The sequence below is a fragment of the Notamacropus eugenii genome, chromosome 5, assembly GCF_028372415.1.
Source record: "Notamacropus eugenii isolate mMacEug1 chromosome 5, mMacEug1.pri_v2, whole genome shotgun sequence".
Classification (NCBI taxonomy): domain Eukaryota; kingdom Metazoa; phylum Chordata; class Mammalia; order Diprotodontia; family Macropodidae; genus Notamacropus; species Notamacropus eugenii.
The window spans coordinates 173,746,473-173,760,406 of record NC_092876.1 but is presented as its reverse complement, the minus strand read 5'-3'; the positions used below and the strand labels follow the sequence as shown (position 1 = coordinate 173,760,406).

The 13,934-nt window shown below is 37.7% G+C and overlaps 1 protein-coding gene across 11 annotated transcripts in view; it reads right to left on the bottom strand.

Annotated features, from left to right (window-relative positions):
- Positions 1-13,934, bottom strand: part of FAM118B (family with sequence similarity 118 member B) — a 94,533-nt gene that overhangs the window by 40,900 nt on the left and 39,699 nt on the right. For 6 of the 11 annotated variants that reach the window (XM_072611522.1, XM_072611528.1, XM_072611520.1 and 3 more), the window contains one exon: positions 1,234-1,326. In XM_072611522.1, the coding sequence (XP_072467623.1) occupies positions 1,234-1,319 (86 nt within the window). In that variant the 5' untranslated portion in view covers positions 1,320-1,326. Of the gene's footprint in view, positions 1-1,233; positions 1,327-2,118; positions 2,140-2,514; positions 2,572-13,934 lie in introns of those variants that run through there. The other 5 variants (XM_072611523.1, XM_072611525.1, XM_072611524.1 and 2 more) reach the window with 3 other exon arrangements.

The window sequence follows — 13,934 nt, the reverse complement described above, 5'->3', positions numbered from 1 at the left end:
ATCAATAGAAGAATTGGAAATGTTTAGTCTGGAGAAAATAAGACCTGGGGAGCTGTCTTCAAGTATTTGAAAGGCTGGCTGTCATGTGACCAGGGATAAACTTGTTCCATCTGGCCGCAGAGCAGCAGGACTAATAGCTATGAGTGTTAAGTTGCAAAGTGGCAAATTTAGGTTTAACGACAGGAAAACCTTCCTAACAATTAAAGCTGTCCAAAATTGGAAAGGTTTACCTCCAGAGGCTGTAGGTTCCCCCTTCTTGGTAATTTAAGGAAAGGCTGGACAACTATCTGCTGGGAATCTTAAAGTGGGGATTACTGATATGAGTTATTTTAGAAGGCCACTGAGATCCCTCCCAACACTCAATTCTGTAATCACCCGAGTTAAGGTTGATGTATTCGGAAGTGAGGGTATTTGAGAGAACATCAATGTGCGTATTGAAGTCCTCATATAAAGGACAAAGGTTAGAGGTAGAAAGACTATGAGTCAGATTCTTGAGAAAAGAGGGACCATCACACTTCAAAGTCCAGTAGGTATCTGCCACTGAGGTTTAGATAGGATGATATATTGTGATGAAATGAATCTCAAAGGAGGAGATATTGCTGAGTACTCTTCCAAAGTGTAAGAGTTAAGCACCAGGCATACTAATAATTTCTTTTACACAGAAGAAATGCTTGCCTTAATCAGGAAATTGCAACATTTAATACAGTGTTAAAGACACTGTAATTTTTAGAAAAAATATCGATTGAATAAATTAATAAGGGAGCTTGGCAAAACAAGATGGAATTCCCTAGGATTTCTCCAAGAGTCTTACAAGTGAGGTGTTTTCAAATGATCTCACAATGGTCTGGTTTGGGGCATATCATGACCTAGTGTTTGGGGAAAAAAACTGAGTTTTCTCTACTATCCCTGCCTCTATTGCCTTTCTCCCTGACTTAGTGAAACATCAAGAAAGAAAGCATATTCCTTTTAGTCTTGAGAAGTGTAGCACTGGGGTAAAAATCAACTCCTACTGTCACTACCTCCTTCTCTCCCTTTTACCTGATTATGTAAAACATAGAGCCAAAAAGAAGGGCACAAAGTTTTAGGAACCATCTCTGCTTTGATAGTTTTTGACAACATGAACTGGATGAAAAATCAAACATGCCAAGGAGATGCAACATGAAGAGGCTGCTCATCTGCATCAGACAAAAATAATCATTACCTTTGTTTTCGAGGTTCTATTCTCTTCCTTACCTGGGTTTTTTGGTGGGGGGTGCTCCATCACTGAAGAATCCAAAAATATTGTCTATATCAGAGGGCTGGCTCCCTGTAGAAGCCATCCAGTTTCTAAAATAGATTAAACATAGGAACTAAGATATTAAGGATCAGATCAACCCAAAAGTATACCACTGAGAAATTCAGGGATAAACACATACCAGATTTCGTGTTAATGTTTTGAAGGTTTTAGTGGGTTTACCCACAAAGTTTTTAATAGATTAAGTCTGATTTTTTTCTGAACCAAAATTGCCTCAAGTGTTCCAAATGAAAAAACTCATAAATTACACCACAAATTCACTGAAAAGAATAGACTTCCTTGAAACTACAGAATTTTTGAGTCTCATGTTACCAACTTATATCCATTACTTAAGGACCCAACCAAATTCTGGTAAGTGGCCAGGATCCACAAATATTCAACATTTTGCCAAGCTTAAGACTTTTGGATATGCTAAAAGCTCCCAATCAGGTCATGTGTCAACAGTTAAAGAAATCAGTAAATCAGGAATAGGATGGTCAACATAGGTACAATATACAAACTGGTTACTCCTAAGACATTACCCAGTTGCTGGACAGTTACATGACTATACAGACTCTGGGATAAGTCTCCTTAAAAAAAAAAAAAAGACTGAATATTTAGTCAGTTTCATATGCTCTCCCTTCCTCTGCAGTATACTTGCATAGATGTTGTCAAGTACAGATTGCAGAAACAAATCAGTAATTTACATAATGAGGTAAGTAGGAAAAACAGGCATGAACATCACCAAAGAAGCAAAATTTAGATATATTAAGATAGATTAAGGTTGGTTAAAATAACAACAACAACTTAGGCAAGTTGCTAACATGTTAGGGAGTGATACTTACACAGTGAGAACAATATTTTTGCTGAAACATACAAAATATAGACAATCTAGGTCACAGTACATTAACCCTTTTAATATTTTGAGAACAGTATGTTATTGTTAATCTCTTAAATGATATTATTCTATGCTTCTGGGTTATTGAAAGCAATGCCAGTGGAGTAAAATTAGGTCCTATCAAACAATCAGTCAATACTTTTATTAATCACCTACTATTATATGCCAAGCACTGCTAGGTTCTGGGGATACAAGTACAAAGAATGAGACAACTCATACTCACAAGCAGCTTACATTAAAATGAGGGAGAAAACAATTGCATATATAAACCAAATATAGTACAGATAAAAAGTGAATAACAAATTAGTTGCTCATAAGGTAGTTTGGGAAGGAGAGTACTCACTAGGAATTGGGAGGGATAAGGAAAAGCTTCATGAAAAAGACTGTGCTTCAGCTGCATCTTTAAAAAAAAAAATTATTGCTGTTTTTCTGTTTCTTACATCACTAAAGTATCCCCTGTATCTCTCCCCCTCTCTAAAAGCTATCTTATGACAGTTTTTTGGGGGGGAGGAAAAAGGTAAAGGCGGCATAACTGATCAGTACATCAAGAAAGTCTGAAAAAATGTGCAATGTGGCCCTCCCACCTCCTAGAAGGGGTAAGTTGGGGATCTCTTCTCAAACCTCTTCATCTGAGTGTTGATGGAACTTTATAATTTTTGTTACATTTATCATTAATTTTTGAGTGTGTTCTTTTCATTTACATTGCTGTTATTATTGTGTATATTGTTTTCCTGGCTCTATTTACTTTACTTTGCATCAATTCAATTCAATAAACGTTTATTAAATGCCTACTATGTGCCAGATACTGTGCTAAGAGCTGAGGAAATAAAAAGAAGACAAAGGTAGCTCCCTCCTTCAAGGACCTTACTATCTAATGAGGGAGACAATATACAAATAAATATATACAAAGCAAGCTATGTATAGGATAAATAGGGAATAATTAACAGATGGGATGGTGCTAAAATTAAGAGGGGTTGGGAAAGGATTCCTGTGGTAGGTGGGATTTTAGTTAGGGCTTAAAGGAGGCCAAGGAGGGTCAGTAGTTGGGGTGGAAGAGAGAGAGAGTTCTAGGCATAGGGGAGAGCCAGAGAGAAAGCCAGGGGCTGAGTAAGGGAATATTTATTAGAAAAGGTTCTAGTACAGGGGTGGGGAACCTGTAGCTTCAAGGCCACACGTGGCCCTCTAGGCCCTCAAGTTCGGCCCTTTGACTGAATCTAAACTTCACAGAACAAATTTCCTTAATAAAAGGATGCATAACAAATGCCCTTAATAAAAGGATGCATAAAAGTTGGACTCAGTCAAAAGGTTGTACCCAAGGACCTGCCACTACTGCCACCTTAGCTGCATCTTAAAGATAGAGAGATATTATGAAGTGGAGGAAAGGTAGTGAGTGGAATAGGTTTAGTGAAGACTTCTCAGATTGTAATTCTTCTCCCAGGGGTGAGGTAAGACCTAAAGGCTCAAGGTTACAATATTTTTAGAATAGAATAGTTCCATATAAGGATATAAAACTGTGTAGCGTGTTAGGGTCTCAATGATTGGATAAAACTTACATAATTCCTCGATGTCTTCATTTCAAAAGGGATTGGTTAGATTTCGTGTCTAGAATGTAAGATTATATTCTCAGCTAATGAGGATAATGGTCTGTGGGGGAGGAGGGACTTGTGTTAGGGTCTATATAAATCACTGCCTTTTCTTTGTCTTCGGCTTTCCTACTCCAGGTGAACTGGTATAGGATTGTCCCGCTTCTCAAGAATCGAATAAATAAACCTTCTGTCATCACTTTGAGAGGCCTCTGAGTAATTGATTTAAATAGGGACCTGAGCTATCCCACACAGTTTGGGGGCTCGTCTGGGATCTGTGGCTTTTCAGAAAGATGGCTGGCAGCTCAATTCAAAGACAGGTGCACCCGTGGGGGGAGACTCCCCCCCCCCACGGTTCTTGAAACGGGCTGCCGGGCCTCCCTCTCTGCAAAGTAATGACCCGAAGCAGAGGAACCCAGTGAGAACAGAAAGAATAGAGATAAGGACTCCAAAGACTCCAAAGCTGCAAAGTGTGTGAAAATGCCAACCAGCTGGTGTTGAAGGTTGCAGTCAGGCAACTTGTAAGCCTATACGACCTGGCGGGGGGGGCGGGGTCTGGGGGTCAATTCGTTGAGTCTTAGATAGACTCGGGGAGAAGGTGATGACTCCCAACCAAATTAGTGGACTACAGGACCCCAGGGTGAAGGGCTCCCCCTCAAAAACATTTGCCGGGTGACTGCTGGTGGGTGGGTGACCCCCACTGAGAGCTGGCAAGGGAGCTAGCAGGAGAGCTAGCAAGGGAGCTAGCAGGAGGGCCAGCAAGAGAGCTAGCAGGAGAGCTAGCATAATTCGTTGAGTCTTAGACTCGGAGGTGTTGGTGACAACCCTCGTGCAAAAATGGGACAGAAGCAGTCCAAGAACTGAGCTTCGGAGTGGAGTCAGGAAGGAATACCGGTAAATAGTCCCTTGGGAAATCAGTTACAGAAATTGGCACGAATTACCAAATTATAGAGGAAAGGACAAGAAGAAGATGATTAAGTACTGTTGTTTCATATGGGGTGAAAAGACATCAGAGGAGGAGGCACAATCTAGCCCAAATATGGTTCCTCCGAGAACTGAGTTTTGCCAAAAATTTAAACCTATATGTACTATTCTATTCTGTTAAATGTTTTGTCTGTATATGTTGTGTTGGTACTTCTGTGTGAATGAAAGTCTGTGTGTCTCTGTTTTTATCTGATAAGGTTGTAAATTTAGCCAGCCAGCCAGCAGGAGCAGAAAGGCTGAGCTGAACTGTCCTTGAAATTCCTGTTACTCCTCTTCTTCAACCCCTCCAGATAATTTCGGAGGAGCGGAGGGACAAGGAGGGAGAGAAAAATTATTTTACTGTTCAGTTTATATGGTTGGTAACAGCAAGTAAAAGAATGTAGAAGTGTCAGGTTAGGAGTAGAAAGAAATAAGTTATGTGTAGTTTCAAAGGGGCTTGAGGGAAAGGCAAGAGAATTTAAGCAGGCAGAGATGATGAGAGGAGCAGGGGTACTGTGTAATCAGAAGGCTTGAAAGAAGTACAAAAGGGAGGGAGGGAATTTATCTTTTTCCCCCAGACCAAAGTGGCATGCTAGCAAGCATTTAACCATTTCCTGACTCACCCAAAAGAAGAAATTTTAGTGTGATGGGAAATAACAGAAGGTTAATTGAATTCATTCTGGTTGTATTTGGAATTGTGAATAGGTGAAATGAGTCATTCTTAATTTAATGTTTAAGATAGGTTAGAATTTATTAAAGTTTGGTGGAAGTAAGCAGAAGATTAGAAAGTAAAAAAATCTCAAGTAAGCAACTTAGAGCTGAGAGTTTTGAATTTAGGTTTAATTGGATCAATATATATTTGATGCCAGACAATGTATTTAAAGTAAAAAAAAAAAAATTAAGTTTAGGTTTTTTCTTTTTCTTTGCAGAGTGGGAGGGCCAGTAGGGGGTAGCCTTGGGAATCCTGGAACAAATAAGAGGAGGGCAGAGACACCCAGTGGCATTTCTGCCAAAAACGTTAGATCCAGTAACAAAAGGATAGGTATTTGTTAGATGCAGCATTAATCTAATGTAATTGTTACATGATTTTAAATTTGTAATTTATTACATATAGATTGGGGTTTTAAAAGGATGTGATAGAAATTTGATAATTTGAAACTTATAATTGGTTATAATAAAGGATTTGAATAGGTTAATGGCTTATTTAAGTTTTAAGTAAACTTAAGTTTAAATTTTTAGGTAATTCATCTAAATATTGTATTAAAAATTGCATTGTTAAGTTAATTAATGAATTGGTTAAAAAGAGCTGTTATGAATTTTTTTGTAAGAGTTTCCTTGTTGTAGCATTCTTATTAAGAAAATGAGAACGCTTTAAAAATGTACATTATATATATATATATATATATATATATATATATATATATATATATATATATGTATGTATGTACAGGTGTGATTTTTAAGCCTGTTCCATCTGAGGATGTATTAAAGTTTATTTCTGCTGTTGAAAAGGAAATTTTAGCTAAAATTGTTTTTGCCATGAATCTAGCATTTACTCTAAAGTTATGTTTGTAAAAGAAAGTTTATGGGCAAATGTGAAAAGGCTTTGGGTTTAGGTCTTTTCTTGTGATTTCTGTCAATTAGTTTCAAGGGGACTGTGATAAATTGTAAACTGTTCATAAGAGAGGAAATATTTGTTGTATTAAGAAATACTTTGTAAAATATTTTGTATGGTTTTTTGGCAGGCCTACCTATCCAATTTGTACTTGTAAGTTACAAAAGTGGGAAGAATTTAGTTTCTCTAATAGGATATGAAAATGCAATTGATGTCATCTGAAATTTATTGTTCAGGTTCATAGCTAAAACAATTTGTTATCACTTATGAAAATTATGTTTGCCATTTGTAATTCTAATGCTAAAACCTAAAGCTGGTACACTGTGTGTATATGTGGGGGAAAGTAGCAGTCCTCAGGCTAGTAACAAATACAGCCCCAGCAGCTGAGGAGATTGTATATAGAACTTGCTTTGGTGAGAATTTGAAAATGTATAAGGAATGATCTTCAGTGATTGGTTTTTTAGGGCAAATTTAAGATCTAAGAGGTAAATAAAATCCCTGGGAACATTCTTTCTAAATCTAATGGGAATAAATAGATATTGTTTCATTGTTCCATAGAACAAGATTGGGATTTAAAGTTAACTGTAATTGTATTTTATTTACAGAAGGATTCAGGGAAAGGAATCCCTTACCAAAAAAAAAAAAAAAAAAAAGGGTGGCCCCAGGTGGTCTGGGAGCTCCAGGAATGGTCTTGATGGGAGTGGCCAGTAAACTGGAGATTTGGACTAATAGAATTAAGAGTGGGAAGTAGAATAGACTTGGGCATAGTGACAGAGTGGACCTTAGGAGAGTCGGTTCATGTAGGAAAAAAAAAAAAACCAAGGAGTTTTCAAAGTGAGGCTTTCCAGGGCCTTTAGACAAATGGGACTAAAACTCTTTTGGGGTAATGGACAAAGGTCCCAACTTGGAATGAGATCTTTACAGGTTACAAAAAGATGTAAAAGCATTTAGTATTAAAACAACTGACTAAATTAATTACTAAGACTAAATCAGAGACATCTTCAGTTTGGGAAAAAGAATTTCAGTCTAATTTTCTTAGAGGTAGGTAGTCTCTGGTAATATTTGGCATTGAAAGTTAAATGATTGTTTTGATTTGAATTCATTACATGAACATAAAAATTCAAGTTAGTGTTCACACTTATCACATGTGTAGCTCATTCTTTTAGATTGAGCAGGGTTAGAAAGGGATAAAGTAGTTTGGGAAATAGATATAAATCTATTAGAGCAATGACTATGATTGTTATTCAATCAGGAACTAGAACATGTATAGAAAGGCATGTAAGCTACTTAAGACTTGCTTCAAAAGATGTTCCTTGGCCAATGTGAATTTAGTCACGTCTGAAAGTGATTATTGGAGCTTGCTATTTTAAGATTTTTGTGGGACTATTAACTGACTGTTCTTCTGCGTCTAACTCCAGGTGTGGATAGCAAGAGAGGCGGTCTGAGCCACTGGTCCATGATGCCAGTTAGCCTGTTAGATGCTGGTATGAACTGCAAAAAGGTGATCTCATGGGAAGGTCAGGAGAGCGGCTGTTCAGCTTGGGCTGAGGTAGAATTCTCCTGACTCTATTTCCCCACTGACACCTGGTAGACTTTAAGCCTGGCTGAATGCCAGTTGACAATCTACTCCTGCCTGGAACTGACATGAAGTAAGAGAGATGTTGTTTCCCTGCAATGTCCCTACTCTTAATGGCAAATTCCTAAAATCACAAGTTTTGTAAGTCATAATACCAGATCTATTGAATAATAGATTGTTGGTAGGGGAACATCTGAAGTTAAGTCTAAAATTAAGCTAACAGGTTTAGGACTTTAGACTGACAACAATAAGTTAGGCTCCTTTAATTCTTAGTAACAGTGTGGAGATGATTAGGTCAAGGGCTTGTGAGACTAGCATGCATAGTTATTATTTTGTCTTGGTTGGTTAATGTTGGAAACAAAAAAAATGGTTTGTAGACTATATCGTAAATGCTTTAAAAGAACCATCATATGATCAGAAGTTGGAATTGTTTTATGATGGGATATGCACTGTGTTAAAAATGATTATTTATTGTATTTATGTAAGTACTGGAGCCTGGTATTGACTCCTTAGTGAAATCTCATCTTCCTAATGAGGCAATGAATAATGACTTACTGTGAAATGTAGAAGCTGCATTTTAATGTGAATTTTCTTTTTTTTTTAAAAAAAAAACAAAACATGACAATTTGTCAAAGTTTCAATTTTGATTTTTGTAAGAATGACAGGAATGGTAATCTAAGATGGTATTAAGTTCAGTTTTGTAGGAGAGTGGACATCTGGATTTCTACAAGAAGATAAAGAGAAGAAGATGCTGAGATGCTGTGCTGACGACTGTTTGAAGGAGCATCCAGATCAGAAAACTGCATAAGATGATATTTCTTCCCAGACTGCAGTATGAGATGGAACCTCTAAATGGACAGTTCATTAATTTAAATCTCTGTATCTGTACTTATAACAAGGGGACTGCCCCCTGTAATTTGCTAATGTGTCAGTCAACTTTGCTTCCTTCCCATATTCATATAAAAGGGAGATAGATGAAGGGAAGGATTCCTAAGGGAAAGAATGTGAAGAGGTATTTATTGATTGGATTTAAGTGTGGAAACAGGAATAAATAAGAGGAGGGGAGGAATATGGGTAAGATTGAACCTTGAACTGTCTATTCCCCCATCCTAATTCAGAAAATGTTTAGCATGATTGGGAAACCAGTAGACAAAGTTATGGAAGGTTACTGCATTAAAAAAAAAAAATTACTCTCATTTATAATTATTACTACTAGTTATTAAACTCCCAAGCCTCATGCTTGGGAGACACACTTTGTCAGTATTTGAAAGCTCCGTTTGAAGCGTGTGTGAGAACACACAGAATTTGGAAAGGGATAGCCAATGAGGCATATATATAAATTCATTCTAAGTTTTGTTATTTGGGGAACTATACTAGGATTATTATTGTTTGTTCTTAACAGGATTCTCTGTTCAGCAATTGTCCTAAGCCATTTACCACAATATCTAAACAGGACTCTTCTATTAAAATTGTGTGGACTTGACAAACCTTGGGAACAATGCAACCAAAATGTAATACCCTGGGAATGTCCCTTTTAGGCATGATCCTGCTCCCCCTGCTGGGACACCAGGCCCCAGTCATCAACCCCCCCTCTTGAAAATAGTTTCCTGGACCTAATTCAGACCATTGCGGATACCTTTGAGGTATCCGATTGTTGGATTTGTGGGGGACCTCAGCGGTTAAGCCAATGGCCATGGGTAGCAGTACCGCTGAGTCCAGTCTGGATTTTAAGCAATAGATCTGTAGTACATGACAGAACAAGATTCTGGACAAGCCAAGAGAAACACCAACGGTCTTTGTCTGAATCAGTTCCAGGTGAACATTGTTTAAATCAAACAGGACCGGAATTGCAGGAGACATGGTTGGGAGAAAGTAATTGTAAGTGGACATTTACATGAAGACCAGAAACCCTGGCTCGTATTGATTGTGCCCAGCATGCAAACAGATGGGATCAGAACAGTATTACTTGCTCAGATGGTAGGGTGATTCCCTGTACCCATTCATTTTTCCCATCCTCTTCATACGAGGAGAGAACAAAAGGGGAATATCATAGGAGTTGCGGGTATAAGTTTTACAACCCCTCTGATACCAGAAAACCATGTGAAGGGGGTCACAACTATGACTATTTGTGGAGTTGCATATATATGAATAGTACTAAGAATAACACAGAATATAAAGAATGGACATGGAAGTGGGAGAATGGAACACATAGGATGATGTTTGATACTTTCTGGAGTGTAATTGATAGAACTGGACATTGTATATGGAAGAGGAAACAACAACTATGGAAGTGCAAGTCAGAGATCCTGAAAGGGGGACCATTAGGCCCGGACGATGTGAAGTACTTTCCGGCTGTGGATTACAGAGTAAGACTGTTTCTAGAGGAAAATCCTGCTTTGAGAGGACATTATTGGATATGTGGACAGACAGCTTATACTCACCTTCCGTTAAACTGGAGGGGTGTTTGTTACATTGGATTGGTGAGACCTAAATTCTTTTTCTTGCCTGAATCAGGGAAACAGCATCTAGGGGTCCCTCTATACGATGATCTAGCCAAAAGGAAGAGGAACATTGACACCTCCCTCACTCAGACTGGAAATGCAAATGGGTGGGGTGACACTTGGCCTCCTGAGAGGATAATTAGAGAGTATGGGCCTGCAACTTGGGCTCAAGATGGGAGTTGGGGTTATAGAACCCCTATATATCTATTAAATAGACTAATCAGACTCCAAGCAGTAGTTGAAATTATAACCAATCAAACAGCAAAGGCTTTGGACTTATTGGCTGATCAAGCCACACAAACTAGGGAAGCAGTACTGCAACATAGATTGATCTTAGATTATTTACTTGCAGAAGAAAGGGGAGTTTGTGGGAAACTCAATTTATCTACATGTTGCTTAAAAATTGATGATAATGGAAGGATAGTGAAAGAGATCACCAAGAAAGTTGCCCACATTCCTATACAAACTTGGAACTCCCTTTTCAATACGTCTTGGTGGTCCTGGTTTGAAGGGAGCTGGTGGAAGAGATTACTGTGGTTTGGCCTCATAGCAATTAGTGGTATCATATTACTTCCTATTTGTTTACCTTGTTTGATTTTACTTATTACTAAAATAGTTAGAAATTCTCTACTAAAACTTGCTAGAGTAGAAGAGAGGACCAAAGGACCCATTTGGTTGATGATACTAAAGAAGGAAGGATGGGCACCTGTGGCGACAAAAGACATGAATGATCCTGATTGGGATGAGGAGATTAATAGACAGTGTGAGATCATGTTACAGAACTTTGGTTGAAATATCCGTGAGAAGTCTTCAGGTTAATAAATAAGAGGAGGGATTGAGTGGTATAGGTTTAGTGAAGACTTCTCAGATTGTAATTCTTCTCCCAGGGGTGAGGTAAGACCTAAAGGCTCAAGGTTACAATATTTTTAGAATAGAATAGTTCCACATAAGGATATAAAACTGTGTAGTGTATTAGGGTCTCAATGATTGGATAAAACTTACATAATTCCTCGATGTCTTCATTTCAAAAGGGATTGGTTAGATTTCGTGTCTAGAATGTAAGATTATATTCTCAGCTAATGAGGATAATGGTCAGTGGGGGAGGAGGGACTTGTGTCAGGGTCTATATAAATCACTGCCTTTTCTTTGTCTTCGGCTTTCCTACTCCAGGTGAACTGGTATAGGATTGTCCCACTTCTTGAGAATCGAATAAATAAACTTTCTGTCATCACTTTGAGAGGCCTCTGAGCAACTGATTTAAGTAGGGACCTGAGCCATCCCACACAGTAGGAATGAGTTCCACGTATGGGGAACTAATAGTGCAAAGACAAAGTGACAGGAGGTGAAGTGTCATGAGCAAGGAACACAGAAAAGGCAGTATGACTGGATTGTTGAATATAAGAGGGATTATGTCCAATGATGTTGGAAAAAGGTTGGAGCAAGGTTGCAAATGGCTTTAAAAGTTAAAAAGAAAAGTTCATATTTTATCCTAGAATCAATAGGAAGCCACTGACTGGGTAGGGGAATCACACAGTGAGATGTATGCCTTAGGAAAATTACTTTGGCTGCTGTGTATATGATAGACTAGAGTGGTGAGAGAATTAAGGCAAGAAAGAACAATTAAAAGGCACTGTTTCAATAATCTAGGAGAGAGGTGATGAGGACCAGATCTAGTATGGTACTATGTGAGTGAAGAGATTGGATGTGAAAGGTATGGAGGAAGAAAAGCAAGGTAGGACAATAAACATAGGTCATGAACCAGGCCCTGAGAGTGATAGCAGGGAAATAGGGAAATCTGGGAGGGAAAAATGAGTTCAATTTGGCCTTGTTGGGTTTAAAGTGTCTCTAGGACATGCAGTTTGAAACATCCAGCATGCAGTAGATGATAGGGGACTGAAGTTTAGGAGAGTCACTAAGGCCAGATATTGATCTACCTACTTATCTCCTTTCTCTGAGAGTCATCTGCATAGTGATGATGGCTAAACCCACGGGAGCTGGGGAAGTCACAAAGGAGAGAAGAAGGCATGGGTTAAAACCTTGGGAGAATAACTACTATTAGGGAATAGCCAGCCTGAGAATCAGTCATAGACGAGAAAAGAATAGAACAGAGGAAAGTCACAAAAATCCCTGAGAAGAGAGTACCCAGGAGAGGTTGGTCAACAGTGTCAAATGCATCAGAGAGGTCAAGAAGGATGAGGTCTAAGAAAAGACCTTCATATTTGGTAATCAGGATATTACTGGAAACTTTGAAAAGAGTAGTTTCAATTCAGGAGGGTGAGAAGTGACAGGATAAGAAATAAAGAAAGCAAATTTAGACAAGTTTCAAGGAGTTTGGCTGAGAAAGGGAAGAGATCTAAGGCAGCTTGAGGGAATGGAAAGGTATAGTGAGGATTTTTTTGATGCGGTAACTTAAGCATGTTTGAAGGCATTAGTAGCCATTTCTAACAGATAACTGGTCTAAGGACATAAACAAATAGTTCTCAAAAGATGAACTGCAAAGTGTTCTGATCACATTTTTAAAATGCTCCATATCACTAATAAAGAGAAATGCAAATCAAGACAACTGAGGTTTCACTGTATACCTTACAAATTGGCAAAAATTGACAAAAATAGCAACAATCAATGTTGGAGGAGGCATGGGAAGATTGGAACATTAATAAATTATTGGTGGAACTGTAAAATGGCACCATCATTTTTGGAAAGCAATTTGGAAGTATACAAATAAAGAGACTAAAATGTCCATACCCTTTAAACCTGAGACTTTATTACTGAGCTTATACTCCAAGGAAGCTATCAATAAGAAAAAAAGTCCCCATATACTCCAAAATATTTATATAGCATCACTTTTTGTGATAGCTAAGAAACAGAAACAAAATAGATGCCTATTGACTGGTGAGTGGCAAAACAAATTGTGACACATGAATATAACGGAATACTACTGTGCTATAAGAAATGATGTGTATGATGAAGATCTAAATCAACTCTAAGTACAGCCAATAAAACAATATACACAAGGTAAATGACACACCAAAAAATTAGTAGTAAATGTAAGAAAATTAAAAGGCTCAAGTGGAACTCAAATGAAGGGAGGTAGAAAGACCACAGGAGTTATACACTGCACATGATTTTGGACTTTTTCAATGTATCAATCAGTTGACTTTTTTTCTCTCTCTAAAAGTTTTGTAATACAATAAATTATTTATTGTGTTATATATAAATACAATATCAATAAAACTTATAAAAATAAAACAAAAACCATTACCTGTGGCTACATTTCCAATTAGTGCTAAGCCACTGAGAAATCTTTCAAAGGACATTACAAGATAAACATATTAATAAATTCAGGAATGATACAGGAAAGGAAAGGCTAGTTATGTGAGTAGATGAAACTATAATTTACCTGTAAGCTTTGAATAATGCAGATTTTAAAATATGTGGCTCCATGGCAGACAATGGTTTAACAATTTCAAGTCCTACTTTGATAAGAGCTTATCTAAATTGTGATTATATACATACACATACATA